This window comes from Chaetodon auriga, chromosome 14 (genome assembly GCF_051107435.1).
Source record: "Chaetodon auriga isolate fChaAug3 chromosome 14, fChaAug3.hap1, whole genome shotgun sequence".
In the NCBI taxonomy this organism is placed as follows: domain Eukaryota; kingdom Metazoa; phylum Chordata; class Actinopteri; order Chaetodontiformes; family Chaetodontidae; genus Chaetodon; species Chaetodon auriga.
Window position 1 is genome coordinate 262,501 of NC_135087.1, and position 27,462 is coordinate 289,962.

The following is a 27,462-nucleotide window of genomic DNA, read 5'->3' on the forward strand; positions in this document are numbered from 1 at the left end:
AGGAACTTCCTGTGAACTACGATGTGTACCTGGGCAGAGACACAGACCCTGATGATCTCAGACAGATCCACCTGTACAGGGTTGTCTGATGTGGACTGGTCTGGACTGGTAGGAACTGGGTCCGGTTCCTGAACTCGCCAGGACTGGTATAAGTTTGAAGGTCTGAACCACAGTGCTTTGGTTTGAGGTGATTTCACTTCTGGCCTGTTCTAGACTGAGGTTCTCAGAACACAAGAACTCTACAAATCCCAGCTCTGGATTGGGTTCTGGGCTGGATTCTGGACTGGGTTCTGGACTGGGTTCTGGACTGGGTTCAGGACTGGGTTTGGGACTGAGTTGTCTTTCCTCAGTTCTCAGTAACTACTAACTGGTTTCAGACTGGTCATAAACTAAATCAGGTGAACCATTAAAAGCCAGTAAAGACTTCAGTCGTGTGTAAATCTGTTGCTAGGAAACATCCCAAGCACCGTCCAATCAAAAGCTATCAGCTATGCAAACAGGAAGTCACTGAAGCCTCACAAGCATAACTTCCAAAAATGATTTCTCTTTGTGAATGTCAGCATTTGTTTTTGTTTTGGTGAAATGGAAATTAAAATCTTCCGGACTGAATCCTCTTGCTCCGTGTCGCCTCTTTGAGTCTTCAGATGTTAGCATGCTAACGTTGTGTGCCTTATAGAACGAAGACCATCGCTGTTGGCAACTCGCCATTTATTTCGGACCTCTGGCAGAAAGAGCGACATACAGTCAGCCTGGGTTTCCTCACACACACACATACACGTCTATAAAATGTCAAATAAAAAGAAAGTGCAGGTTAGCCAGTAACACTAGCCATTTTGTGAACACGAAAAAAGAGGAAAAACACTGTCAACTTTTTATGAAAAAAGGATGTGCTCAACCTTACGGGAGCTATATGTTTATATAAGACAACTTAAATCGCCCCTTAAAATTAAGTAATTAATATGACACATGCCAGAGCTCATAACTCGTGCACCTACCAGGAAGACAGCAAGGTCCGACTGCTGCTGCCCCCTAGGATGCACGACCCTGTTTTACCACAGGGGTGCTGTATTTAATTGCCAAATAAGGTGGCACGGTGGCACGGTGGAAACACTGTCGCCTCACAGCAAGAAGGTCCCGGGTGTGAATCTCGCTGCGGGCACCGGGGGCGTGTCCTCCACCATGCCTTCGGTGCCTGCTGCAAAAAAAAGAGGGCCTTTCTGTGTGGAGTTTGCATGTTCTCCCCGTGTTCACCTGGGGTATCCTCCGTAAAAATATACCCACCGTTTCCAAGACAACCCCCACCCCCACATGCAAGAAGATCACCACCTGACCAATGGTGACGGTGAAGATGGGTCCCCAGGCACCGGTCTGGCTGCCCACCGCGGAGGAGGGACGACCAGGATGGGTGAAATGCGGAGGACAAATTTCACCTCGTGTGCAGTGCGTGCATGTGCATGTTTGTGACAAATTTTTATGGCAATGGAATCTCACCACATAGTAGCACTAACATTAGTGCCAGTCACAGTGTCAGTCAGTCACAGCTGCAGTTAGCGACAGAACGTATTCAGTGAAGACGAAGCTCTCTGTCAGAGCTGAGTAAACACTGACATTAGCATGAGCCTCTGAGCTTCTGTGATGTCACTGTGATGTCACTGTTTAAAGTAGAAAACCAGAAGAGGAGTTTTGGTGGAGTCACGTGACCAAACATTTGGTCGTGTTTAGATGGTAACCGTAGATTTGTGATTCTGCACAGGAAGTCAGGTGATGTGTGTTTTGTGTGTGGCTTGTGCTAGGTTTCCTTTCAGGCCAAGTCGGCTCAGACAATAGTGACTTACTTCATGAAGACAAGTTTAGATGTGAAAACTGATGATCAAGTTTTCATGATAATGTTCATGCTCCAAAGACGACCATGTCACCGTGACGGAGGACGAATGTGTGATGTGATATTACAAACAACGAGCGTTGAGTTTTATGTGTGAATGAAAACTGGTGGAGTCGGTGGACGTTCGTCCATGATGGTCCTCTTCACACGCTACACCCAACAGCCTCCACCAGGAGGTCCACGCGCTGTCCTCAGATGTCACACAGTGGAACAAAGTTTCACTCCCACAATGCAATGCTCCACATTACTTCAGTGAAGACAGTCAGCGATGATCCAAGACCAGGTCCTGGTTTTCCAGCACAAAACTCCACCTCAACCAACTCCAACAGGAAAGTCCTGCTGAGACATGAGTGAGGAGAGGCAATGATCTAAAGAGACCAGGAACGAGAGGACAGCAGACACAGGAGACACTTTACTGCATTCAGTACTTTTACTCTCAATACCTGAAGTATTCGTCATTATTCTGACATGCAGGACTTTACTGATAACAGAGTATTTTTACATCGAGGTGTTAGTACTTTTCCTGAAGTAACGGATCTAAATACTCGTGTGTGTGTGTGTGTGTGTGTGTGTGTGTGTGTGTGTGTGTGTTTGCGCGCGCGCGTGCATGTCACTCGGCGTCATCCCTCGTCACCGCTTCCTCCATTCACTCCTCTGACGTCACCGCTTTCAGCTTCAACACAGCGGGACCGTTTCCAAGACAACCATTGGCTGGCAGCGGAGGAGCGGCAGGGCGGACGACCAACCGACGTTGAAGATAACAGTGAGGCCCCGCCCTTTTACTCGCTTAAGGTGCGTTCAGTTGACACAGATCAACTCGGAAACAGCATAAATGATAGACACACGTGGGACAACAGGTTGAGCTTTTGTTGATTTGAGCTTTAAAAATGTAACCAGTGAAAGTGAAACTGGTCTGACTTCACCACCTGTTCGACTTCCAGTATGAGCAGTGATGTGTTGTCTGTCCAGACTGGTGATCAACAGACACATCAACAGACAGAAAGAGAACATACCTGTTTTCATTTCACTGTTTGTTCTTTGTCCTTCTGTGCGTGTGTTGGATTCATGATGATTCCAGAAACCAGCCTGCTCGAACAAAGTCAAAAGAAACACAGCATTTGGTCAATTTACTCATTAAAACGTGGACTGACCTATAAACAGTGGAGTGTCCAGTGTCCTGCAGGGATCAGACCAACGACTGTGGGTCGTCGGCAGCTTTCCGGACAGCGCTGTCCTTGTGTGAGATGACGCAGTCGTTGGTGAGCAGTGTGTCCAGGCTGAGGACACATCCTGGTGGGGGCAGGTGTTCATGGTCACAGTGTTCCAGGTTAGATTTCCATTTGTGACAGATTGTGGGCTTTGGGCCGGGGCCAGAGGGGGGACTGCACTCCAGGCTGAGCAGTTATTGAATGAAAAGCACTGTGATGTCAGGACACGTGTTGGGACCGTCCACATGCTGTAGGACGAACAGTCAGTTCTGAGTCTCACTGCTGGAGGTCTACCAGCAGGACCAGAACCCGTTAGTCTGTTCAGATGGTGCTCCCAATGAAGCGTTCATTAGTTGCAGCCTTATCAGTGCTATTATTGCTGTTGACAGTAGTAGTATTTAGTACTATGACTTGTACCAACATGTTGTTTAACATATGATGTCTTCAGATTTACTTATTTCTAAAATTCCACCTGAACAGATCACATGTTTAACAATATGAGAGAATCATTATGAACTGTGAAACATCTAGTTCTTCATTGATTTGACTGAATCGGGCGAACTAACAGAAACACTGAAGTTTCCCAGCTTACTGTGGGTCCCTGAAGTGGATGAAAACTTGGTCAACAAGCCGCCTGAGCGCAGCCTTCAGCCGGGGACGACTTGTTCGCTTTGGACGGCGGATTATCTCTTCATCGTTACACAACTCGGTAAAAAGCGGCTGGAGAACAGTTCGAGCTGAGTTCTGTGAGTGTGAGCCGAGTCACTCGGTGTGTTTTCGGGTTGTGGACTCAAACACGGACTCGGTTCGTCCTCTCAGACCGTGAACGGCTCATTTCCATGTGGGCAGATTATCTGTCGTCTAACAAAAGACCCGCTCCGTTCTTCAGGCTTTCTGCTCGGTTTCTCCGCCGGTACCTTCAGCTCAGGACTCCGGTTTGAGTCTGAGGGCCGACTTCACTTTGTTTCGCCGGAGTTTCGGTCTCAGATTCGGTCTTTGTGACTCGCTTTCCCTCCTTTTTTTCAAAGTGCTGCCGGTGGAAGCGGAGCTGAGAGATGCCGCTTCTCCACAGAAAAGCCTTCATCCGACAGAAACCTCCGGCGGACCTGCGGCCGGACGAGGAGGTCTTTCTCTGTAAAATCACCCACGAAATCTTCAGGACCTACGAGTAAGTAGCTGAAAGCTCACCTGGTTCACCTGTGAGCAGCTTGAGAGAGCCGTTAGTCCCGCGGAGTGAAGTTTGAATGGTGTCCCGGCTGACAGTTGGTGCGTTGGCAAACTTCCAGACGACATAAACAAAAGCAAGTTTACTGGGGATGAAAAATAAAAGTTTTTTTCGCTCACAAACAGGCGAAAGTCTGTGTCCACAGGTAGGAACCAGGTTCAAACAGGTGGCTGATGTTAGAAGTAGACTCAGCAATGAGGGGCAGGTGTAACGTTGTGCTAAGTTAGCTTAAAGCTAACGGAGCTAAAGTGAGCTGGCGGTTGTTAGCAGTGTTAGCTAACAGCGAAGCTGACAGTTAGCCGTTAGCTGAGAGAAACAGGCCTGCTGTGAAACACACCTGCGGAGGCTCAGTCACACCTGTTTCACTCAGTGCAGGTGATGTTTGAGAGCTGTGTCCTGAAGAGGAAACTCACGACTGACCCGTGAACCCTCAGGTGTGTTTCACAGACTGCAGCTCTGGACCCCAGCTGAAAGGGAGCTTTGTGGTCATTGATTAGCTGTTGGATGAAAGGTGCTCCAGGTAAAGTTGATCGAAGTGAATTGTGATCATTAACTGTTAATTTCTGCTCTGATCAGGTTCATTTTTTTGGCTCACCTGAAGCGCTGAAACCTGAAGTCCAGCGTTTTCTGATTGATGACTTTTCTTTGGTGATGATGATGATGATGAAGTAAAGTCTTGTAAAAGTGCTGTTTTGGAATCAGAACTGAGAATCTGAACTGAATCCCAGTCGTAGTTTTGTGTGTCATGAGATGAACTGGTCTTGAACTGGTCTAGAACTCACTTTTCATGTTCTGGGATGACAGCAGTATTTATTGGACACAGATATTTTCCCCGCCGGTGATGTCTGACAGGAGGTGTCACTCCTCGTTACTTCCTGTCTCCTCAGTGAGTTTTTCGAGAGGACCATCCTCTGTAACAGTCTGGTGTGGAGCTGCGCTTTGACTGGCCGAGCGGGCTTGACCTACCTGGAGGCGGTGGAGAGCGAGCGGCGGGCAAAGCAGAGTCTGCAGAGCTTCCCTCCATCTCTGGTGGTTCCGCTGCTCCACCTGGCCACCCTGAGCCGGCGCTGCAGACTGACAGAGCTCTGTGAGGACGTCTACGCCTTCGTCAAAGACCGGTTCTTCCCCGGAGAGACCGTGGATGTGGCCGGACGCAATGGAGCCAGGTACTGGGGGGGTCTCACACACTCAGGTCAGGCTTAAAGGACGTCTGTGGGAAACAAAGAGCAGCTGAAGACGTCGCAGGTGTTTGATGGACGGCTCATACACCAAAGCTAAATGATGAAGTCTGTTTCCTTCCCTTTGTCGCTGTGAGGAGCAGACCTCTGACTGGCTGCTGCGTTCACTTCTTCTGCGTGATTTAGCCCTTACATTTGTCCATATCTAGTAAAAATGTCTAAAGTTTAAATTCTATCAAGATCACCTATCGAGGTCATTTCTTGACGTAGTCCGGCCTGACGGTGTCACTCTGCAGCTCTCCTCGTCTTCAGGAGCTTCATCGTCACTTTCAGCTCATCGTTTGTCTTTTCGGAGTCATTCTTCTCTGTTCTGCTTCATTTTCAGAGAAGAAGCTGCAAAAAGCCTCAGTTCACTTCCTGTTGAGCAGCAAACAGCAGACAGACTCAGTTAGCTGGTTAGCATTTAGCAGCTAAAGAGCAGATATTTCCCTCAGGAGCTGGAGGAGACCAAAGCCAGAGCCAAAAGAGAGAGAAGACTGGACTGACATGGAAATAAACTGTTTGATGACAAGTTTGACGTGTGTGTGTGTGTGTGTGTGTGTGTGTGTGTGTTTGTTTGTGTTTGTGTTGTAGACATGTGTGTGAGATCTTGCAGGTACACTCTCCTCATTCCAGTGCTAATGGAGCGCGGACTGCTAACGGCCACACCAAACCAGCTGATGAAGACACCATCGTCATCAGCGACAGCGACGACGATGACAAAGCCTTCCAGAGTCCGGCGGCACAGATCAACGGGTCAGTAGGTCACCTGGTTCTGGTGATGCTTAATCAACAGGTCAGAGGTCAAACATGAAGGAAGAGGTGAAACCTGCAGTGTTACAGGTATCTGACCTGACTTATAACTCATGTGCTGCGTCACTCAGAGGAGGACTGATGTCCACACCGGCTGCCTGTGGGTCATTTTCCCCTCAGTTATGACTGCAGACACTCCTGTTAGCTTGCAGCTGGAGTTAGCCGCTGCTGTTAGCAGTGTACTCATGGATGTACAGATCACTGGATCACTGGGATACTGAAGAGAACTTAAAGCAGGAGGATCCTCAGTCCTACAGAGTCTTCTTCCGTGGTTTCTCAGTGGATTTCTGTAGGTTTGTTCTGGATCATCAGATAATGATCTCCACAGGAAGTGACATCACACTGAATCAGATCAACATGTGTTTCATGTCAGTGTTCACATCTGAGGAGGAGGAGGAGGAGGGAGAGTTTAGACTCTGATTCACCTCCTGCAGTATCTCTGCCTCCTTCTACTCTCCAGCGCCCTCTTGAGAAAGCTTTAGTCCTGCTGAAAGTCTGTTACAGACCAGATCCTGGAACTTCTCCAGGGTTGAAATGAGTCCGGAACAGTGAGTTAAATGACTGAGGTGCACAGTGAAGACTTCATTTCCCAGCAGCCCCTGTAATGTTCATACTTTCTGAATTGGGCTTAAAGTTTAACTGCTGATTTTCTGCCTCAGTGTGTTTCCAGGTGTTATGGAGTTCTACTGCATGTTTTGAAGTAGTAGAGGAGGCTGTGTGAAGTCTGATAAATGTCCTCAAGTGATGTCACTTGAGTCAGTGTCTGTCAAAGACACTCTGTTTGTGTGGAGGTAGAAAGAACAGATGTCTGTAGCTGCTCCTCATCTCTGCTGCAGGCTACATGCTCCCCAACCTTCCACACAACTGTTGGCCTTCCAGTTGTGTTGTGGGTAATGTAAGTACCAGGTTTTGACAGGGAAGAAGAAAGCGTGGAAAAAAAGACACTGTCTGAGTGAAACGCTAAATCTTTGAGGTTGTGTTATAATACATGTCTGTGTGTGTCCACAGGAAGAAAAGGAAGAAGAAGAAGCAGCCTCTGAGTCCAACAGTCTTCAAATACACAGTGAGGATGACGAAGGACGAGCACAGTGAGCCCTTCACTGTCAAAGCCAATCAGATCAGGTGAGATGGCTCACCTGGAGGCACTGACATCATCCATACACAGATAGACAGAGCAGGGACAAACTACCACTATAACACAAGCACGTCTTCCAAAGGGACATTTCTGATGCTCAGGAAGTCTTTTTGTCTCATCTGTTAGTACACTGTCTGCAGCGTAGAGCCCAGAAAACGTCCACGTGTCCCGATCATCCCACCAGTCATGTTTATTGATTAACAGTGAACCGACGGATGCTACATTGGGTCAAGCTGAGAATGAATTGTAAGAGCGCCCTCTGCTGGACACGGCAAAGTACTTCAAACACTGTGATCATTGACTGAAGTCTGAATTCAAATACCTCATTACTATTGATAAGATTTTATCAATATCAATGCCATTGTCGATTCTGCTTATCAATCCAATTCCTTATCAATTCTCCTAATGATTCCTGAGTAGTTTTTTGAGGGGGGAAAAAGTACTTCTACACAGACTTCGGCACCAAAAGCAAACATTTTATTTTTTTCCAAAATGTCTGCACAAGACAACATGAACATATTTAACTAAAACAGTGACATAACAGTGTCTGACACTAGTAACATTCAAAAGAAAAATGCAAATATTGTTGCTTTAACTTATAAGCTTAAACCAAATGTCAGTCAATAGTAAAACACTCCTTTTCTTGGAAATGATATAAAACAGTGACAAGTCCTCTCTTTAGAAAAATAGGCATGTATGCCTAGATAACATTTTGAAAATACTGTAATACTGTGTAAAAAAAAAAAAATACCGTGTAAGGGTGTAACCCTTTCACCACGAACTTGGTCACTGCCCTGTGACACTCGTTCATCTTCTGCTCATTCCACTCAGCTCCCTGTGCAGCAATCGTGAAGGGGGTAACTGAAGCCAAGCTCGAGGGGGCTGCTGCCTGAGGGCTCTCTGTGACTGTCTCATCATAGCCATCATCATTATCTAAAATGCATAAAAAAGGAAAATATTTCTACGTAGCTCGGCTTAAATAATCAAAAACTGCATGCTGCTTGCAGGGTGACAGTGTGCCAAATGCAGGATATATTTAACGTGGATGTTACCGTCGTCGATGGAGATCACAGTGGAGCTTTTAGCTGCAGCAGCAGTAACGTTAGCAGCACTAGCACGCAGAGATGTTTTAGCATATTTGAGGTATTTGCACCTTTACATGAGATGACAGCGTTGCACTGATTACACACGGCAGTGTTCTCGTTGCTTTTACTGAAATGGAGGCTTGCTTTAGATCGTTTCCTCCGCTCCATGTTTTGGTCCTGGCTGAAGGAGATGTGTGTCGCAGTGTCCCTGACATACCGCGACGTGACGAGACATAACGCGACATGACGTGATGTGACGCGAGGCGACATGCCGCCGTGCCGGGAAATGAAAGGATCGTTAAGAAGAATCAAAAACATTGGAGGTGTACAATTCCAATGGAATCGATCAATTGGAACCTGTTCTAAGTTGGAACCGGTTCTCGATTCCCACCCCTGCTCATTAGAGCTCAAATATTTAGGCAGTCAGAATGTACAGTACTTATACTTGTCATTACACTGAAAAAGCTTTGGGAGTGCATGCTTTGACTGTTCCGTCACCGTAGTTAGTCAACCTTTGAAGACAGACTGGACAAATGTGAACCTTTGGACTTAGACTTAAAGAAGAAAAAAAGAAGAAGAAAAACATTATTGAGTGCAGTTTTCATGGCAGCACGTAGAGCCAGGAAGCTGTCTGAGCTGATGTTTGATTTGGTAAACTGCTGAAGCTCGTGTTATTTGTTCAGTCGTAGGAAGGCCACAGTTTCCAGAGAGAGACTGAAGCTGCTCTTTAAGCAGCACTGTGAACCTCAGAATGGGACCATTGCACTCAAGGTGAGAGCCATGACATAACATCCACATTGACCATGTTAACCTCAGAGGACAGCTTAATCTGTCTGTGACCTGTCAGTGGACGGTGACCTCCTGTGTGTGAACTGTTGACTTCCTGTGAGTGGATGCTTGACTTCCTGTGAGTGGACGATTGACTTCCTGTGAGTGGATGATTGACTTCCTGTGAGTGGATGATTGACTTCCTGTGAGTGGACGCTTGACTTCCTGTGAGTGGACGATTGACTTCCTGTGAGTGGATGCTTGACTTCCTGTGAGTGGATGCTTGACTTCCTGTGAGTGGATGGTTGACTTCCTGTGAGTGGATGATTGACTTCCTGTGAGTGAACTATTGACTTCCTGTGAGTGTGAACTATTGACTTCCTGTGAGTGGATGATTGACTTCCTGTGTGTGTGAACTGTTGACTTCCTGTGAGTGGATGCTTGACTTCCTGTGAGTGGATGCTTGACTTCCTGTGAGTGGACGATTGACTTCCTGTGAGTGGATGATTGACTTCCTGTGTGTGTGAACTGTTGACTTCCTGTAAGTGGATGCTTGACTTCCTGTGAGTTGATGCTTGACTTCCTGTGAGTGGACGATTGACTTCCTGTGAGTGGATGATTGACTTCCTGTGTGTGTGAACTGTTGACTTCCTGTGAGTGGATGATTGACTTCCTGTGTGTGTGAACTGTTGACTTCCTGTGAGTGGATGCTTGACTTCCTGTGAGTGGACGCTTGACTTCCTGTGAGTGGACGCTTGACTTCCTGTGAGTGGGCGGTTCACTTCCTGTGTGGTGATGACAACTTCCTGTCCCTCAGCCCTCCACAGTGATGAAGTACCAGCTGTCTGAACAAAGCTTCTCTCAGTTCTTCCCTGATGAGCCGCCCGTGTTCCCCTTCAGCCCCCCCTCTAAAGGTGGAGGGCGTGGCTCACCTGGGCAGGTGAGACTGATTGAAAATGGTTAATTATTGTTTTGCACCCATTGGTATCAGTATGAAGTTCACGATTGGTGTGAAACGTCTGGCGTCTGCATCACATTTCATTTCAAAGTGAGCGCGTATGAAAACAGCAAAGCATTTGAAGGTAAATGTCATTGATTAGTAATATTTGTGATCAGTAGAGTGTCGTAGCTGTTGCAGTGCTCCATTCACAGCGTGTGATGTGTTTCCAGGCCAGTTTGTCGCTGCTGAAGGCGGCGGAGAAACTAAAGCTGCTGCAGCAGAGGGAGGAGATGGCGGACGCAGCTCAGGACAAAGCTCGGCTAAAGAAGAAGGAGGGGGCGCAGGAGGCCAAGAGGAGGGAGAGGGAGGACAGAGAGAGGCTGAAAGAGGAGCAAAGAAGGAGGTTTGAGGAGGAGAAACAGAAGAGGAGGGAGGAGAAGGAGCGCAGGAAGCTGGAGAAGGAGAGGGTGAGTCACATCAAGACTGAACATGAAGTAATAACAAAAAAAAAAAGAATTCAGTCCATCTGAGAGTTTTTCATCTGACTTACAGGAACGAGAGAAGCTGAAGGAGGAGAAGAAGAAATACGCCGAACGACTGAAACTGTGGAACAAACCCAGAGAAGACATGGAGTGTGAAGACCTGAAGGTCAGTGAATGCACCACAGAGCTGTGCTTCACTGATCCTGGACCTGCTCACGGGTCCTCGTGTTTGTTTGTCTGTCGTGTAGAAATAAAGGTTGAATTGAAGCAGACTCGTCAGCTGGAGGATGGATTGACAAGTCACAGTGTGACTGATGTTTGATGTTTGATTGAACTGTGGTCAGAGCCAGACTGGAAGTCCGTGATGATGATGATGATGATGATGATGATGATGATGATGATGATGATGATGATGATGATGATGATGATATGACGATATGACGTGCTCTGAACGAGGATCTCTGCTGCTTTGTGTTGGTTCTACCAGGAGCTGCCCAGTCCGACCCCAGTGAGGACTCGTCTTCAGGCAGAGCTCTTTGGAGAAGCTCTGATGGTTCTGGAGTTCCTGCGGGCCTTCGGCGAGGTCTTTGACCTGAAGGACGAGTTCCCCGATGGAGTCTCTCTGGGTTAGAACACAGTTTCTCTAAACAGAACCAGACCGGACCCTGTGGTACCTTACAGGTTCTGCTCCCAGTATGGTTTAGAGCTGCAAAGATCAATCGATTAACCCGTTATCTGTCAACTATTGAATTCATTGCCTATTATTTTGATAATGGCTTCCTCAGTTTGAGTAATTTTTTTTTAAAGAAAATTCAAAATTCCAGCTTCTTAAATGTGAATATTTTCTGGGTCCTTCACTGCTCTATGACAGTAGATTAAATGTCCTCAGGTTGTGGACAAAACAAGACATTTGAGGATGTCTTCTTGGGCTTTGGGAAACGTTGATCGACCTTTTATAGACCAAACAACGAATCAATTAATCGATAAAGTAATCAGCAGATTCATCGTTTTGAGTGGATTATCCCTTTTTATTTCTGTGATACTGTCATATGATCACTTTAAAAGCAACAAGACAGAAAACACTGAGATATAAAGTTGAAGCGACGTGGACGGCCCATAGTTCAGCAGGTGTCCTCTCTGTCCACAGAGGTTCTCGAGGAGGCTTTGGTGGGTTGTGATCCTGAAGGTCCTCTGTGTGAGCTGCTCTTCTTTTTCCTGTCGGCCATCTTTCAGGCTCTAGACCAGGAGCAGGAGGAGGTGGCTAAAGACCAGGCTGAAGGTCTCTCACACACACACACACACACACACACACACACACACACACACACACACACACACACACACACACACAGGTTGTCAAAAGTAAACATACTTTGATACTTCAAAGGTTGGGAAACATCGAATAATCACAGTAATGTTAATTATTTGTGTAGCAGCTCTGTGTGCAGATTGTTGGCAAATAAATGATGTTTTTATCATCTAAGTTTGTTCTATTATTAGTTATCCATTATAGTTTTTTCTGTTACAGCATCGAAGTTTAAAAGTCTGTCCAGCATCAGTGCACACTCACACATGAGGGCTCAGAGCTCTGATTGGTCAGCTGGGACACCTGCAGTTTACCACCATCACACGTTGGACAGAACGTTGGACAGACGCTGTCATCAGTCTCTGCACAGTGTCTACAATGACACGATGACTCACACAAACATTACCGTGTGTGTATTACTGTGTGTGTGTGTGTGTTTGTGTGCAGACCTGACGGAGGCTCTGGACGACGAGTGCGATGCCACTCAGTCGGCTCTCAGCGCCGTCGCATCATTGGCCGCTGCCTGGCCTCAGCTGCATCAGGGCTGCAGTCTGAAGCAGCTGGACCTGGACAGCTGCACGCTGTCAGAAATCCTGCGGCTGCACATCCTGGCGTCTGGTGCTGACTGTTACCACGGCAATGCCAAGTTTCGCTACCAGAAGCAGGGCGGGTTCACACTGATGGACGACCCCTGCGTCGAGCTGCGATTGGCCGAGCCGGCGCTGCTGAAGAGGCTGTCGAGCATGGCGGTGTACGACCTGACACCAGGTCAGCCGCTGACCATTGAGACAGTAATGATTAATTTAGATCAATCAGGCCAGGCATTGATCAGTTATTGATATGCGCGCAGGCGAGAAGCTGAGGATCCTGCAGGCTCTGGTGGGGAAGCTGCTGACGTTGGCGTCCAGCCGAGATCTCATTGAAGACTGTGTGGAGGAGCAGAGAGCCAGCAGGCAGGAGCTGAGAGAGATCAGAGCTGAACAACACCGCCGCGAGAGAGAGGAGGCGGCACACAGGTATACGCACAGTGTGTACAGGGGTATGCACAGTTCATACAGGTGTACGCACAGTTCATACAGGTGTACGCACAGTTCATACAGGTGTACGCACAGTGTATACAGGGGTACGCACAGTGTATACAGGGGTACGTACAGGTGTACGCACAGTGTATACAGGTGTACGCACAGTTCGTACAGGTGTACGCACAGTGTGTACAGGGGTATGCACAGTGTATACAGGTGTACGCACAGTGTATACAGGTGTACGCACAGTTCGTACAGGTGTACGCACAGTGTGTACAGGGGTATGCACAGTGTATACAGGTATACGCACAGTGTGTACAGGGGTATGCACAGTGTATACAGGTGTACGCACAGTGTATACAGGTGTACGCACAGTTCATACAGGTGTACGCACAGTTCATACAGGTGTACGCACAGTGTATACAGGGGTACGCACAGTGTGTGCAGGTGTACGCACAGTGTATACAGGGGTACGCACAGTGTATACAGGGGTACGTACAGGTGTACGCACAGTGTATACAGGGGTACGCACAGTGTGTACAGGGGTATGCACAGTGTATACAGGTGTACGCACAGTGTATACAGGTGTACGCACAGTTCATACAGGTGTACGCACAGTGTATACAGGGGTACGCACAGTGTGTACAGGTGTTCGTGCAGGTGTGCGCAGAGTGTGTACAGGGGTACGCACAGTGTGTACAGGTGTACGCACAGTTCATACAGGTGTACGCACAGTTCGTACAGGTGTACGCACAGTGTGTACAGGGGTACGCACAGTGTGTACAGGGGAACGCACAGTGTATACAGGTGTACGCACAGTTCATACAGGTGTACGCACAGTTCATACAGGTGTACGCACAGTGTATACAGGTGTACGCAGAGTGTGTACAGGTGTACGCACAGTGTGTACAGGGGTACGCACAGTGTGTACAGGTATACGCACAATTCGTACAGGTGTACGCACAGTGTATACAGGTGTACGCACAGTGTATACAGGTGTACGCACAGTTCGTACAGTTGTACGCACAATGTATACAGGGGTACGCACAATGTGTACAGGGGTACGCACAGTGTGTACAGGGGTACGCACAGTTCATACAGGTGTACGCACAGTGTGTACAGGGGTACGCACAGTGTATACAGGTGTACACACAGTTCGTACAGTTGTACGCACAATGTATACAGGGGTACGCACAATGTATACAGGGGTACGCACAGTGTGTACAGGGGTACGCACAGTTCATACAGGTGTACGCACAGTGTATACAGGTGCACGCACAGTGTGTACAGGGGTACGCACAGTTCATACAGGTGTACGCACAGTGTATACAGGGGTACGCACAGTTCATACAGGTGTACGCACAGTGTGTACAGGGGTACGCACAGTGTGTACAGGTATACGCACAATTCGTACAGGTGTACGCACAGTGTATACAGGTGTACGCACAGTTCGTACAGTTGTACGCACAATGTGTACAGGGGTACGCACAGTTCGTACAGGGGTACGCACAGTGTGTACAGGTGTTCGTACAGGTGTACGCACAGTGTGTACAGGGGTACGCACAGTGTGTACAGGTGTACGCGCAGTGTATACAGGGGTACGCACAGTTTACGCACAGTATGCACAGGTGTACACACAGTATATAATAATTAAACACATTCAGACAACCAGAACCAGTGAATCAAAGTCTTAACGTGTACTCCTCCTCCTCCTCCTCAACTCTTCTTCAGGGTTCGTCTTCGTAAAGAGGAGAAGCTCAGGGAGCAGGAACAGAGGCTGAAGGAGAAGGAAGAGAAACTGAAGGAGCAGGAGGTGAAGCGAGGACTTGAAACAAACAGGTAGAAGCTGTCTGAGCGCCCTCCAGCTCTGTTTCTGTTGATCGACACATTCGGGCGACGCCGTCTTAACGACATGCTTGAAGCGTTTCCACTTCAGTCGAACAATGTCGACACTCGTTTAGACTCTAATCCTGATCATTTTCCAGAATGCTCCCAGATCTAAATACACTCTGGTCTCTGGTTAATGTTTGTCATTCAGAGGCAGCGGCGTGACGTGAGCTTGACGGCCTGGCTGAGCCTGCTAGCATGCTGCAGCTGATAGGCAACAACAGGTGCACTGCCACCTGTATTCTTTGTTTTCTTTTTTGTAAAGAACTTTCTCGGTCAAACTCTGCAATTTCTGTTCCACGTGTGCGAGTATGTGGATCGTGAACAGACTCATTTGACAGTAACCGTTTGGGTCGCGGCGCGTACCAAACTGAGCGTCCCTGACAGTTTGGACTCGTGCGCCTCTGGTATGAAGCGGCGATAGCAGCTGAGATGTCAGTGGAAGAATTTGAGCTGTAAATTGAAGAGTACGATTTAGTTGACGTGTCAGGTTTGAAAGCGGTTGAAGTGTCCTGAAGATTCGTGTTACTTTACCGTCGTCCCCATGAAGCTCAGCGCAATAAACGTCAGCATGAGGTCTCTGCACTATTCTAACAGGCTGAGTTAATATTGAAACAGTATGTTAACATGTTGTCTGTCTGCAGTGAGACCCCTGGAGAACGAAACAGCGAGGAAGACGAGCAGCACAACTCTTCATCCAACAAGAAGACGATGAAAGGTTAAAAAAAATGAGCACCTTAGATTATAGCTCGACCGTTCTTTTTCTCTTTCGGCTGAGTTACGAGTGTGTCCTCTTTCCTCCAGCTAAACTCAACCAGAAAGAAAAACAACAACCGATGACCTCTGACCCCAAGCCCCCGTCCTGCCCCCCCAGCAGCCTGACTGCAGAGGAGCTGGAGAACGAGCAGGAGAAGGTTAGAAACAGACGCTCTGAAGACACGTGATGATTTCTTATATCTCGTTCCTGATGGAGATGTTATCTGTGTCTGATGTCCCAGCAGTCAACGGTCCTTAAGTGTCTCTTGGTCCGCTCAGAAACCTCCTTTTTCTAATGTGCTTCCATGTTTATTTCTGTGTTGTTTCAGCCTCAGATACTCAGAGTTTTGAGTTTAGTTCAAATGAATGTGATGAACCAACTGACCCCCCCCCCCATTTTAGGGACAAAATGAACTTGAATTCAGGTAGAGCAACAACAAAAGTTTTATCAAGTGGAGGTGAGACACAGAAGACAAGGCACCACCTTTATAGACCAGCATCTAGCACTAAGCTGCTAACAATGAATGAATGAATGAATGAATGCAACAAATAGAGCAGTGTCAAGAAATGACTGAGTGAGCACCAGACAAAGACGCTAAGAGGTGCTGAAAACACATCTGACAAGATAACTGTTGGTGGGAAGTCCGATTCTTCATCTGTTGCTTCCTGAAGCAGCATCGGCCCCCCCATCACAGGAAAGGTGATGTTCACCTGGTGGTTCACCTGGGGGAAGGGGGTTGTCATTATGTCAGGAGAAGTAACTGAGATCCTCGGTAGTCCACCTCTTACTGCTCCTGCACCTGCAGTCAGCAGGTTCAGTCACAGTTCAGTGTTGGTCAGGTGTCGTTCCGTGAGTGTGCGCACAGAACGCAGCAGAGTGTGATCAGAGCGTCACGTTCGGTCCACCTCGCAGGTTCGAGAGCTGCAGGACCGGATTCAGAGGGCGGCGGCCTGCACCTGCCTGCTGCCTCTGGGCAGAGACCGTCTGTACCGCCGCTACTGGCTCCTCCCCTCAGCCTCCACGCTGTTTGTAGAGGACGACTGCTTCGGCCTGACTGAGGACATGCTGCACCCGTGCCCAAAACCTGCACAGGACGCCACAACCAAGATGGAGGACGAAGAGGTCGCCAAGGAGGAGCCTGCAGAGGGAGGGTAAATCAGTCTGTTCTGGTCCTCTGTGTTGAACATGAGGAGCTCTGGTGTTCAGAGAGGTTTCTAATGAGGGCAACACTTTCTTGCTGTACAGTGCTGGCTCAAGCCCCGCCCCCCTCTTCACCTGTGGGCCGCCAGTCAAACGTCCCAACCAATGGTCCTTCTACAGCTCAGTGGAGGAGGTGGATCAGCTGATCGAGGCTCTGAATCCCCGAGGTCACAGAGAGAGCAGTCTGAAGGAGGCGCTGCTGCAGGAGAGAGAGAGACTGCTGCACCTGCTGCAGAGCTGTGACAGGAACAAATACAGTCACACAGGTAAATACACACAGGTGTGAACAAGCAGGTAAATAAACACAGGTCTGAACACGCAGGTAAATACTCACAGGTGTGAACACGCAGGTGAACACGCAGGTAAATACACACCTGTCCTGTTTGTCCAGATAATCCAGAGTCGTCCAGATCTGTCCCAGGATGCACTGCTGCAGCTGAGACTCTGATGGAGGTAAGGCTGAGAGACCTGCTGCTGGACATTGAGGACCGAATTCACCAGGGAACTCTGGGAACAGTGAAGGTACACACACACACACACACACACACACACACACACACACACACACCTGCTGGCGAACAGCAGACACAGCAGGTAGCATTACTCTCTGTCTGTCTCTGTGTTCAGGTGATGGACAGGCAGGTGTGGCGCTCAGCGCTGGAAACAGGAAACTATGAGCTGCTGTGTTCTGATGGCAGAGACAATGGAGGGATGAATGGACGAGTGGAAAACATGGAGGTGGACTCACCTGCCCACCTGAGAGCTAGAGACAGGTAACACAAACACCACCACCTCACCTCCAGATACCACAGAGCATGTGTCCCACAGTGACTCATGGGTAGAAATATTACACGTTAGTATAATATTATACCAAAGCAGAAGCCTGACGGAGTATTTGTCGGATCAGGAGGAGGTGGAGGTGGAACCAGGAGTACAGTGACCTCCACTGAGGCAAACACCTCCTACAGACAGCGTGTTAGTCTGCTTCTAATGAGTCTGTGAAGCACGTTTCATTGAACATAAAGCCGATGAGTCCGCTCACTCAGTTACTGAAGTCAAAAAGCGGCGGTTTCCTCTTGCCGTGTAGTTGAGCATGAACATAAGATTAAAGCCACTGTTGTCATCTACACAGTTCACAGCCGACTGTAGAAAAGCTCCTCGTGCACTCGCTGTAGTCACAGACCTTCTGCTCTGGTCCATCGATGGCCTCCTTGGAGCACACCTCGTCCTTCAGCCTGCTGCACAGGCCTGTCTTAACCTTTTTAAAGCAGTTCATGCATTAAGAAACTTGGTGTTATCCTGATACAGATGAGGACAGTGATCGTGCTCTCAGTCTTACAGCGCAGCCTCGGGTGCAGAACACGGCCTCTGGACCTCAGGGTGGGGCACGGCTCAAAGTTCTGGAGACACCCACAGGGATTTGGTCTGAGGTTGAGCAAAGTGAGAACACAATGAGTCCTTAAATCCAACAGACCGTGGCGGTCGTGGACTTTATGTACTGTAGCTGATATATAGCATCTTCAGTGCCGTACTTGTCCTTAAGACACCAGGTCAGACCCATCAGTCTCATCTCAGACTCTGCAGAGTTGTTGAGCCTCCCTCAGACATCTTGTGGGAAGCTTGCAGGGATCTGATCCTGCACAAGCTTCAGACCAGCACCTGCCAGCAGGCCTGGTCTGTGTCAGGGATTCTTCAGAGACATGAAGATCATTCAATGAAGAGGAAAACCGAGGACTTGTAGTGACCTCAGACCTCCTCCTCCTCCTCCTGGGTGAAGAAAAGGTTTGTCTTTTGGAAACACTGCCGGTGGATCTTGTCATGCACACGGGGAAAGACCTGATCCTTATTCAAAGGAACACACTCGTTGAGCTGTTAGCTCCTTCTGGACTTGGACTGAGACGTCTGCACTGAGCACAGGTAGAATCACACCTGTGGCTTCCTTATTTGACTGCCAGCTGCTCGTGCTTCCTCCCTGCAAAATTCACTGATGAGCTTCATAATTGACAGAAGACAGGAGGTTCTGGTTCTGGTTCTGGTTCTGGTTCCAGCTCGGTAAGAAGCTTTGATCAAACATTCGTTAACCCTCGTTTCAGACGCCTGACGCAGAGAAAGAATAAGTTAATGACATTTTATCCAACCTGAATCCTTCTGAACCTGCTGAACCTGCTTAGAAACTGATCAAACCTTCAGAGATTCAGCTGAAATCTGCAGGCGGAGAGGACAGAGACCAGAGCTGAGGGACAGCTGAACCAGGGACCACGTCCAGAACACGAGAGCCGACGCAAATCCATTCATCCTGGAAGAAGAAGTTTAACTGTGTGTGTGTGTGTGTGTGTGTGTGTGTGTGTGTGTGTGTGTGTGTTTTACAGGCTGCAGGAGCTGAAGTCTGACTCCGGGGCCTCCTGCAGCGGTGGTGGGACTCCTCAGGTGGTCAGCAGCTCAGTACGAATCCTGGCTCAGGCCCTCGTCCACATTGAGCAAGGCATCGAGAGGCGCTTCCTCAAAGCTCCACTGGGTGAGTCTCTGTCAGGCCTGGAAAGGTCAGGAAATAAGTTGATGCTGGTCTAGAGGATTTCTGCGTGAACAGACCATAATACACAGGAGGCGTTTACAGCACACTGACAGCACAGTGAGCTCTGACATCATCAGATGCAGTTTTGAGTGATTTCAACATCAAAAATTCAATTTGTGCTCAGTTTTTACTCACAGCTCTGAATGAGATTCAGTGAGAGTTCATTTCTGTTCATTTCTATTCTCAATCTGAGCTGAAGACTGAAAGCACAGAGAAACACACACACCTGCTCAAAGGATGGACAGGTGTGTGTGTGCAGGGTGACCGCGCTTCATTGTGTGTTCATATCCTCCCACAGGTGACGAAGACTCAAAGAAAGACCAGAAGGCGAAGAAGACCAAGAAGAAAGACGAGGATCTGGCCAGTGACGGTACGACTTCCTGTTTAATGAGAGCGCAGGGCAGAGACGTGAAGGAGGCGTCTCAGCAGCTTTGTACTGTGAGACATGTCCTCTGGACGGAGGTCCTTTCTTCATTAATTGCAGACATTCCAGGAATGTGCTGAGAACTCACCTTAAACATTCTCTGTGTCTCTCTGTCTCTGTCTGTGTCTCCGTCTGTGTCTCTCTCTGTCTGTATCTCTGTCTGTGTGTCTGTCTGTCTCTGTCTCTGTCTCCGTCTGTGTCTCGCTGTCTCTGTGTGTCTCTCTCTGTCTCTGTTTGCCTGTGTCTCTTGTCAGATGGCAGTGACAGCGGTCGAGTCAGTAAGACGGTCTTGGAGCGATGGAGGGAGTCTCTGCAGTCCTGCTCAAGTCTGTCTCAGGTCAGAAAAACACACGTCCCCATCCTGAAAGCTCTGCTCTCATTGGCTGTTAGAAATGTCAATCAGAAGAGTGTCTGCATGCTTCTGAGGCTAAATCCAAATGTGGACTTGAGTCCAATGTACTGTGAACAGTTCTTAAAGGTGTGTTGGCACCATCTCCATGTTTGAGTCAAACAAAATGGCGAATGAATGAATGAATGAATGAATGAATGAACGAATGAATGAACGAACGACAGACTTCACTGCATCAATAGACAAATACATCAGAAATCACAAATGTCTGCAAGTGAGTGTTTATCAGCCTGCCAGGACACAAACAAACAAACAACAGGTGAGGCTCAGGTGACGTCACAGAGCAGAGTTTGTGTTTCTGGTCAGTTCATTATTTTCACGTCTTCTCTGGAAGTGGCCTTCAAGTTTCACCCTGAATTACCCCTGTGAGTTTGTTGTGGGATTAACACGCTGCTGTGTGTGTCCAGGTGTTCGTCCACCTGTCCAGTCTGGAGCGAAGTGTCCTCTGGTCTCGCTCCGTTCTCAATGCTCGCTGTCGCATCTGCAGACGCAAAGGAGACGCCGACAACATGCTGCTGTGTGACGGCTGTGACCGAGGACACCACACCCACTGTCTGAGGCCCCGCCTCAAGGTAGGACCGGGTCACACCCACCAACACTGGGGAAAAAAAGGGGTTCACGGGGAGGGGGGGTCAAAGAGCGCTTAGGAGGACGTTCTGTTGGAGGCCAATCCCGAAGTTAGCGTGCCCTGGTTTCCTGAAGCCTGCGGGGTTAGTGCAGAGTTTAGGATGTGTCGCCGCCACGAAGCATCCTTCTACACCAAATTACACACACACACTTTACTGTGAACTGACACGTGTGTGACATGAAGGTTTGAGTTAGGAACAAGGCCGAGGGTCAGGATTCCCACGGTCATGAAATTCCTGGAAAAGTTATGAAATTTGAAAAAATGTTTTCCAGACCTGGAAAAGGTTTGGAATTTGGTGAAAGTTTTGGAAAAGTTTTGAATTATGGATGGCTTGATCCAATATCAAAGATTTAAAAAAAAAAAACTAAATTCCACCGGCTGCGGCTGCGCTGCGTTTCGGCTCCGTCACAGCTGTGGCGCTCCGGAGCCAGGAATTTAGCACAGAGCAGACCGTGCGGGACAGGAAGTCGTACCCAGAAACAAAACGTCCAGGTAATTTTCAAAATAAAACACACCGTGTTCACGGCGGATCATATTTCGCTGCACTACACCTTGAAAATGTTATAATGGGCGGAGGCAGGCCTGAATTCAACAGGTCAGAGGTTCTTGTGGTTCTCCATATAGAAACTTACATCCTGCTATATCGATCTCGTGGGTCCTCGTGATTCCCGCTGTCCGGCGGAGCTGCACCGGCTGCGCACCACAAACGCAGCCGGTGGGTGTTGACGGACGGCGGAGCACGGAGCGGACACACAGCGCAGCCGTTCCGCAATGGACACGCCTCCAGTGGAATTCCGGGGTAAGACGGGCTGCGTGAACGTCCCTCACTTGACACATTATACACAAGTACGCTGCCAGTTGGCAACGAAAAAAAGAGGAGTTAGCAGCGGGAAAGTGCGGGTTAAGTGTAGCAGGCCAGGCAAATGTGTTTTTAATAATGTGTGGCTTGCAAATGAAAAATATGCGACGTGGCCCAAGAGGGACGCAGACTCTAGCCGTGCTGGATGTAAGCTCTGCTGCAACACATTTGATGTTAGCAACATGGGGGAAGCAGCGTTGGTTAGCCACACTAAAGGAAAAAAAACACCAGGACAACCTTAGGGCGGCTCAACAGACTGTCGGCGTCAGTGCATTTTTCACACCAGCTAGAACCAGGGCAGATGACGCTTCTACAAGCACAGCAACTAGCATCGGTGTAGCTGGGAGCATATGGGTGGCTGCTAGTAATGAGGCTCTTACTGTAGTGCCCTATGCACTAGGATAGGTGGTATAGCAAAAATGTGGCACAGAATTGGAATGCAATTCTGAGTTTACTGTGGGTGAAGACAAAGTTATTCCATTTCAAATATGCAATATTTTGCTACACAGCCTGTCATAGGGCTAGTGCACTGAGAGCCTCAATACTACTATACTACTATAGTCACTATGTGGGCCGGCCTTTGTTAAACTGCTTAAATTAAGTCATGGAAATAGGGTAAAATATTATGGAAAAGTTTTGAAATTTCATTGGTAAAAATGTGTGGGAACCCTGGATCTTACTTCAGACGTCTGTCCAAAAAGCTTCAAACAGCCCAGTGACCTGGACACCAGGGGACAGTTTCTTCTGGACTCTAGCTGTGTCCCAATTCAGCGGCTGCATCCTTCGGAGGGTGGACTTGAAGGCCGATTAAGTCATAACGCTGCGCGAAGGCTGTCCCAATTCGTCCGAATAACGCTAAACACGTCTGCTCTGTCCGTCTCAGTCGGTTCCAGAGGGCGACTGGTTCTGTCCGGACTGTCGACCCAAACAGAGATCCAGCCGCCTCCCGTCCCGCCAGCGCTCTTCTGTCGATGAGGAGGAGGAGGACGAGGAGGAGGATGAAGAACAGGAAGAGGAGGATGAAGAACAGGAAGAGGAGTCAGAGGAAGAGGACGAGGAGGAGGAGGAGGAAGAAGAAGAAGAAGAAGAAGAGGAGGAGGAGGAGGAGGAGGAGCGAGAAGTAGAAGTGAGGTAAGTGTGGAAATGTTTCAACTCTTCATCCATCTGCACTGACGTCAGTCTCAAACAGCTCAACAGCTTCTTCTTTACCTGTCAACCTGTGCAGCACCAAGAAGAGCCTGGCCCCGCCCTCTAAAGGCAAGAACCAACAGGCCACGCCCAAAGGTCAGCAGGCCACACCCAAGAACAGCACCGCCTCAGGAGGGAAAAACTCATCAACCTCAAGGTCAGTATCTGTTGTAGCTCCTCTGATGCCACTTTAGTGAACAGTGGATCCCAGGTTACTGATTCTATCCAATCACAGGTCCTCAGGGAAAAAGGCCACGGCCCCCGCTGTGAAGACCATCATGGCGTCTGGAAGTAAAGCTCCGGCCCGCACTGGGAGTCGGGTCAGCGCCCGTCTGAGCCACGAAATCCTGCCACCAAACGGCAACACCAAAACCTCCCCTGGTCAAAGCGAGCTCCGCAAGAGACCAGCAACAGGTGAAGAACCAGTCGGCAAACTGTTTACACCCGGTGACACAAACACCTGTGAGCGTCAGTGGTCTGGTCCAGACAGGTTCCTCTGGACTGGACCCTGCTGCTAAACACCAATAAAACCAGTAACCATGAACCTCTCCTCTCTGCTCCTCCCTCAGACGTGACCCCTCCAAAACCCTCCAAACCCGTCCTCCCAGTCCTGCCCTCTTCATCATCATCCTCCACATCTTCATCCAGCCGCCGCTCCTCCGGCAGGAACCAGGGAGTCCACGAGCTGTCGGCCTGCGAGCAGCTGACTGTGGAGCTGGTCAGACATGAAGACAGCTGGCCCTTCATGAAGCTGGTCTCTAGGACTCAGGTACAAGTGTACACACACCTGGACACACACACACACACACACACACACCTGGATACATATAAACACCTGCCTGTCTGTCCACCTGTCTGCAGGTCCCTGACTACTATGACATCATCAAGAAGCCAATCGCTCTCAGCACCATCAGAGAGAAAGTCAACAACTGTGAATATCAGACAGCAGGTGAAGACACACACACACACACACACACACACACACACACACACACACACACACTGATGGAAGCGAAATCCTCAGTTCTCAATTCAATTTTATTCATAGGGCATAGAGCTGAAACAAACCAACGTCTTAATCTGCAGAGAGCCAACAAGTCCAGCATGAGACACCAGAGAGGGAGGCGGGGGAGAGAGGGGGAGGGGGGGGGAGGGTTAGAGAGACGGGGGCAGAGAGAGGGAGAGGGGAGAAAGAGAGGAGAGAGAGAGGGGGGAGAGGGAGGGTTAGAGAGACAGGCAGGGAGACACAGACAGCTTTCAGCTCAACACTTCCTGCACACATGCTTTTAATGTGAAACAGGAAGTGTTGAGTTTCTCTGACAGTAGCTTTAAAGTGTCAGTGAAACAGACTTTAAAGCTACATCAGACACATTATACACTGAAGATCTGTTAGCTGCTAACAGTCAGCTGCTAATAGCTGGGCTGTTCTGTGATGGGTGGGGTCACGTATGATTGGATGGTCATGTGCCGGCTCAAGATGAGACATCACAGTGTTTGTACGTTTTACAGGAAACAAAGAAGGATTTTAAAGTGAAAAACTGAAATGGTTTATTTTGAACATCAGTGAAGATTCAGACTGGGATCACAAAATGACAAAGTTCATCACTTTCTGTCTGTCTGTCTTTGTCTCTGTCTGTCCGTCTGTCTCTGTGTCTCTGCCTGTCTGTCTCCAGGTGAGTATATCTCAGACGTGGACTTGATGTTCTCTAACTGTCTTCAATATAATCCTCGTCACACTAACGAGGCGAAGGCCGGTCAGCGCCTGCAGCAGTTCTTCCACTCGGAGCTCATCAGACTTGGCCTATCGGAGCGCGGGTCCGCCCCACCCGCCAAGCGCTCCCGACACTGAACCAAACGCACCCCTCTGACCTCACCGTCGTCCACTCCGCTGATCGGTCCGGGGACGAGACGCGGTCTTAGCTGTTTCCCTGCTGACGGACCGACACGGTGTTGCTCTCTCATGACCTCTGACCCCAGTGAGGCCCCTTGGTCTGCACTGTAGTCAAACCTTTCATCGGCAGACGCAGGTCACAGGGCTGGCAGGGGTCAAAGCTCATGACAGACACATTAAGAAACCTCTCAGACTCTGTTCACCTGGTCTGTCAGACAACACGAAGCTCATTAGATAAAGTCTCACAGATAACTGAGCTCTGAGGAAGCTCACCTGAGACTCCAGGTGACGAGCTGAGACTCCAGGTGTCTCCTGTCTCTGGTCAGCTGATCTGGAGCTTCACTCTTTAAACTAACCTTGTGGGAAACAGTTAAAGCCTCTGTGAGTCCATGTAAACGTTGTGGAGTAGATCTTTTCCGACCTGCTGACGTTCAGGGCATTTCTTTCTGTCTCTGTGGACAGACAGTGGACATGTAGCAGATGTCCCTGTGGTGCTGTAGGACAGTAGAGGACGGTAGAGTCCCAGAAAAGCAAAAACCACTGAAGAAAGTTGAGCTTTGCACTGACAGATCAGACTCAGGGACAAAAGGTTTTGGACAGTGCAGCTGGTTTTACTGGAGCAGAGCGTCACCATGGCAACCAGGTCTCAGGCCAAACATCAGCATGGAAGTCTGTGGCGGCAAAACGCTGGAATCTAATGTCACACGAGACGGGAACCAAAATCTGTTTTAAAGTAATTAGTCACTGAACGTGGAAATGAGATGAATGCCGCTGTAGATCACATGACGGCATCGAGCGGGTGGGGGTCAGGGGTCAGAGGTCGGCATCTCAGACAGAGGCCGACCTTCATGTTTAGTCTTTACGAACCAGATCAAACCAGGAAGGGATTCCAGTCCAGCGTGTGAAAACAAAACATCTGACCTGTCCGAGGACAATCAGCCGCAGACTTCCATCCATCACGACCCGAAATCTCAAGGTATCAAACTGTTCACCAGGTCCACCAATCAGCTGACAGCCCCTCCCCCAGCGCAGGCCACGCCCCGTGTCCTTCTCAGGCTATCCTCAGAAACTGAAGCCGTGATATCACAGGTCATTATTGGACGTTGACTTCCTGTTGAAAAGCCTTCGTCTGATAATGATGACGATGACAACGGCGGACTCAGGAAACACGTTCTTCTTCCACATTCTGATGGAATAAACGAGGCAGGAAACGAGAGCGTGGCGTCGCCTTTAACTCAGTCCTCACCTGAACAGTTTGTTACCTCGAGGACGTCAAAGCCTGCTGTGATAGAAGACGCCTGAGAGGAATGGTGTCTGTGGTTAGCTTAGCTTAGCATAGCTTAGCATAAAGACGGCCTGCTGCTCACTGACTCGAGGCTGTTCCTTTAAAACGCCACGCCGCCGTGGCCTCTGGGGATTTGTAGTTTTTGTATTTGGACTACTGCAAAGTTTTCCTGCTTTAGGCTGTTTTGTTCGACGCCCTCTTCCTGTTGTGTGACTGCTGCAGCTCAGTCAGCGTGTGTGTTGGTGGATGGAGGTCAGCTGTAGACACTACACTGGAGCCGCTGCAGCCTCCTCTGCTGCCTATTTATTTAGTTCAAGTCAGGAGGACACCTCGTCCTCCTGACCAGCGCACCTGTTTGATGTTGTTCTCATGGAAAATAAATTTACTTTTTATAACCAGCTGCTCACCTGCTCGCCTTTTTGTTCACGTGTGGCTGACACACACACACACACACACACGCACACACGCAGTGCAGCTTCTCATGTGTCTTCAGGGACAGGGACCACATGAAGACCAGCAGCTGGACTCAGCGAACACACTTCACGTTTGGTTCGGTATTCCGATGTCACTTTTCTGATTACTGATGAAGTATTTAGTCAGTCAGTCACTTACAGACGCTTTGATCCGAAGCGACATTCACATGAATTCACACACCGATGGCAGCATCAGGGGCAGGTTTGGGGTTCAGTATCTTGCCCAAGGATACTTCGGCTCGTGGACTGCCGAGGCCAGGGATCGAACCACCAACCTCATTGGTGGACGACTGCTGTACCTCCTGAGCCACAGCCGCCCGCTCTCTTGTGTACGGAGTCCTTAGTCTGAGTTTTGGACTTTGTAGAAACATTTTGGAAACAATCACAAATATTTGACATTTTTCTTCTCGGAAAGTTCAAACAATCATTTGTCAAAAATTATTGTTCGGTTATTGAGCGATTGGTCGTTTCATCTGTGCTTACTTGTATTTTCTTATCTTATTACTACAATAAGTTAGGTCAGTTAAGATAATACCTTGTTTTATAGTGTTTTTACTTTCTGTCCAGCGGTGAAAGAAGTACTCAGAACTTCAGTATAATCAATAATCAATCAATCAATATTCCTTTATTTGTCCCGCGAGGGGAAATTTCAGAATACAGCAGCATCAGTAAAGATTAATATAAGAAGTGCATGCAAATTAGAATAAGTTGTAATCCTACAGTGTAGAAATACTGGTACAAGACCTGCATTCAAAATGTTACTTATCTTAAGTAAAAGTCCCAAAGTATTTGCATTGAAATACATT

General features: G+C 48.6%; 2 protein-coding genes across 3 annotated transcripts in view; both read left to right on the top strand.

Moving 5' to 3' along the window:
• The window catches only part of LOC143331228 (uncharacterized), a 7,173-nt gene extending 6,566 nt beyond the window's left edge, over positions 1-607 (top strand). The window contains exon 8 of the mRNA XM_076747905.1: positions 1-607. This exon is cut by the window's left edge and continues 25 nt beyond it. Coding sequence (XP_076604020.1) covers positions 1-89 — 89 coding nt within the window. The 3' untranslated portion in view covers positions 90-607.
• A 3,091-nt stretch (positions 608-3,698) lies between these two features.
• Positions 3,699-26,581, top strand: baz1a (bromodomain adjacent to zinc finger domain, 1A). 2 transcript variants are annotated; one of them, XM_076748180.1, is made up of 30 exons: positions 3,721-3,799; positions 4,119-4,258; positions 5,203-5,481; positions 6,127-6,288; positions 7,354-7,467; positions 9,249-9,336; positions 10,151-10,273; positions 10,504-10,740; positions 10,826-10,921; positions 11,243-11,381; positions 11,903-12,034; positions 12,509-12,829; positions 12,912-13,077; positions 14,815-14,922; positions 15,615-15,688; positions 15,775-15,884; positions 16,640-16,878; positions 16,973-17,193; positions 17,319-17,449; positions 17,555-17,700; positions 19,297-19,442; positions 19,798-19,869; positions 20,178-20,260; positions 20,740-20,904; positions 22,703-22,950; positions 23,045-23,164; positions 23,243-23,421; positions 23,577-23,776; positions 23,869-23,956; positions 24,681-26,581. In XM_076748180.1, exons 2-30 carry the CDS (start codon positions 4,146-4,148, stop codon positions 24,854-24,856), a joined length of 4,476 nt encoding a protein of 1,491 aa, XP_076604295.1. In that variant the 5' UTR covers positions 3,721-3,799; positions 4,119-4,145; the 3' UTR covers positions 24,857-26,581. The 2 variants fall into 2 exon arrangements, with proteins under 2 accessions (XP_076604294.1, XP_076604295.1); XM_076748179.1 differs by having other exon boundaries at positions 3,699-4,258.
• Positions 26,582-27,462: the final 881 nt, after the last annotated feature.

Coding starts and splice junctions, on each gene's coding strand:
- baz1a (XM_076748179.1), top strand. CDS start 4,146: ATGCCGCTTCTCCACAGAAAAGCCTTCATCCGACAGAAACCTCCGGCG. Junction 10,274..10,503: donor GGCGTGGCTCACCTGGGCAG/GTGAGACTGATT, acceptor ATGTGTTTCCAG/GCCAGTTTGTCGCTGCTGAA. Junction 17,701..19,296: donor CACCTGAGAGCTAGAGACAG/GTAACACAAACA, acceptor TGTGTTTTACAG/GCTGCAGGAGCTGAAGTCTG.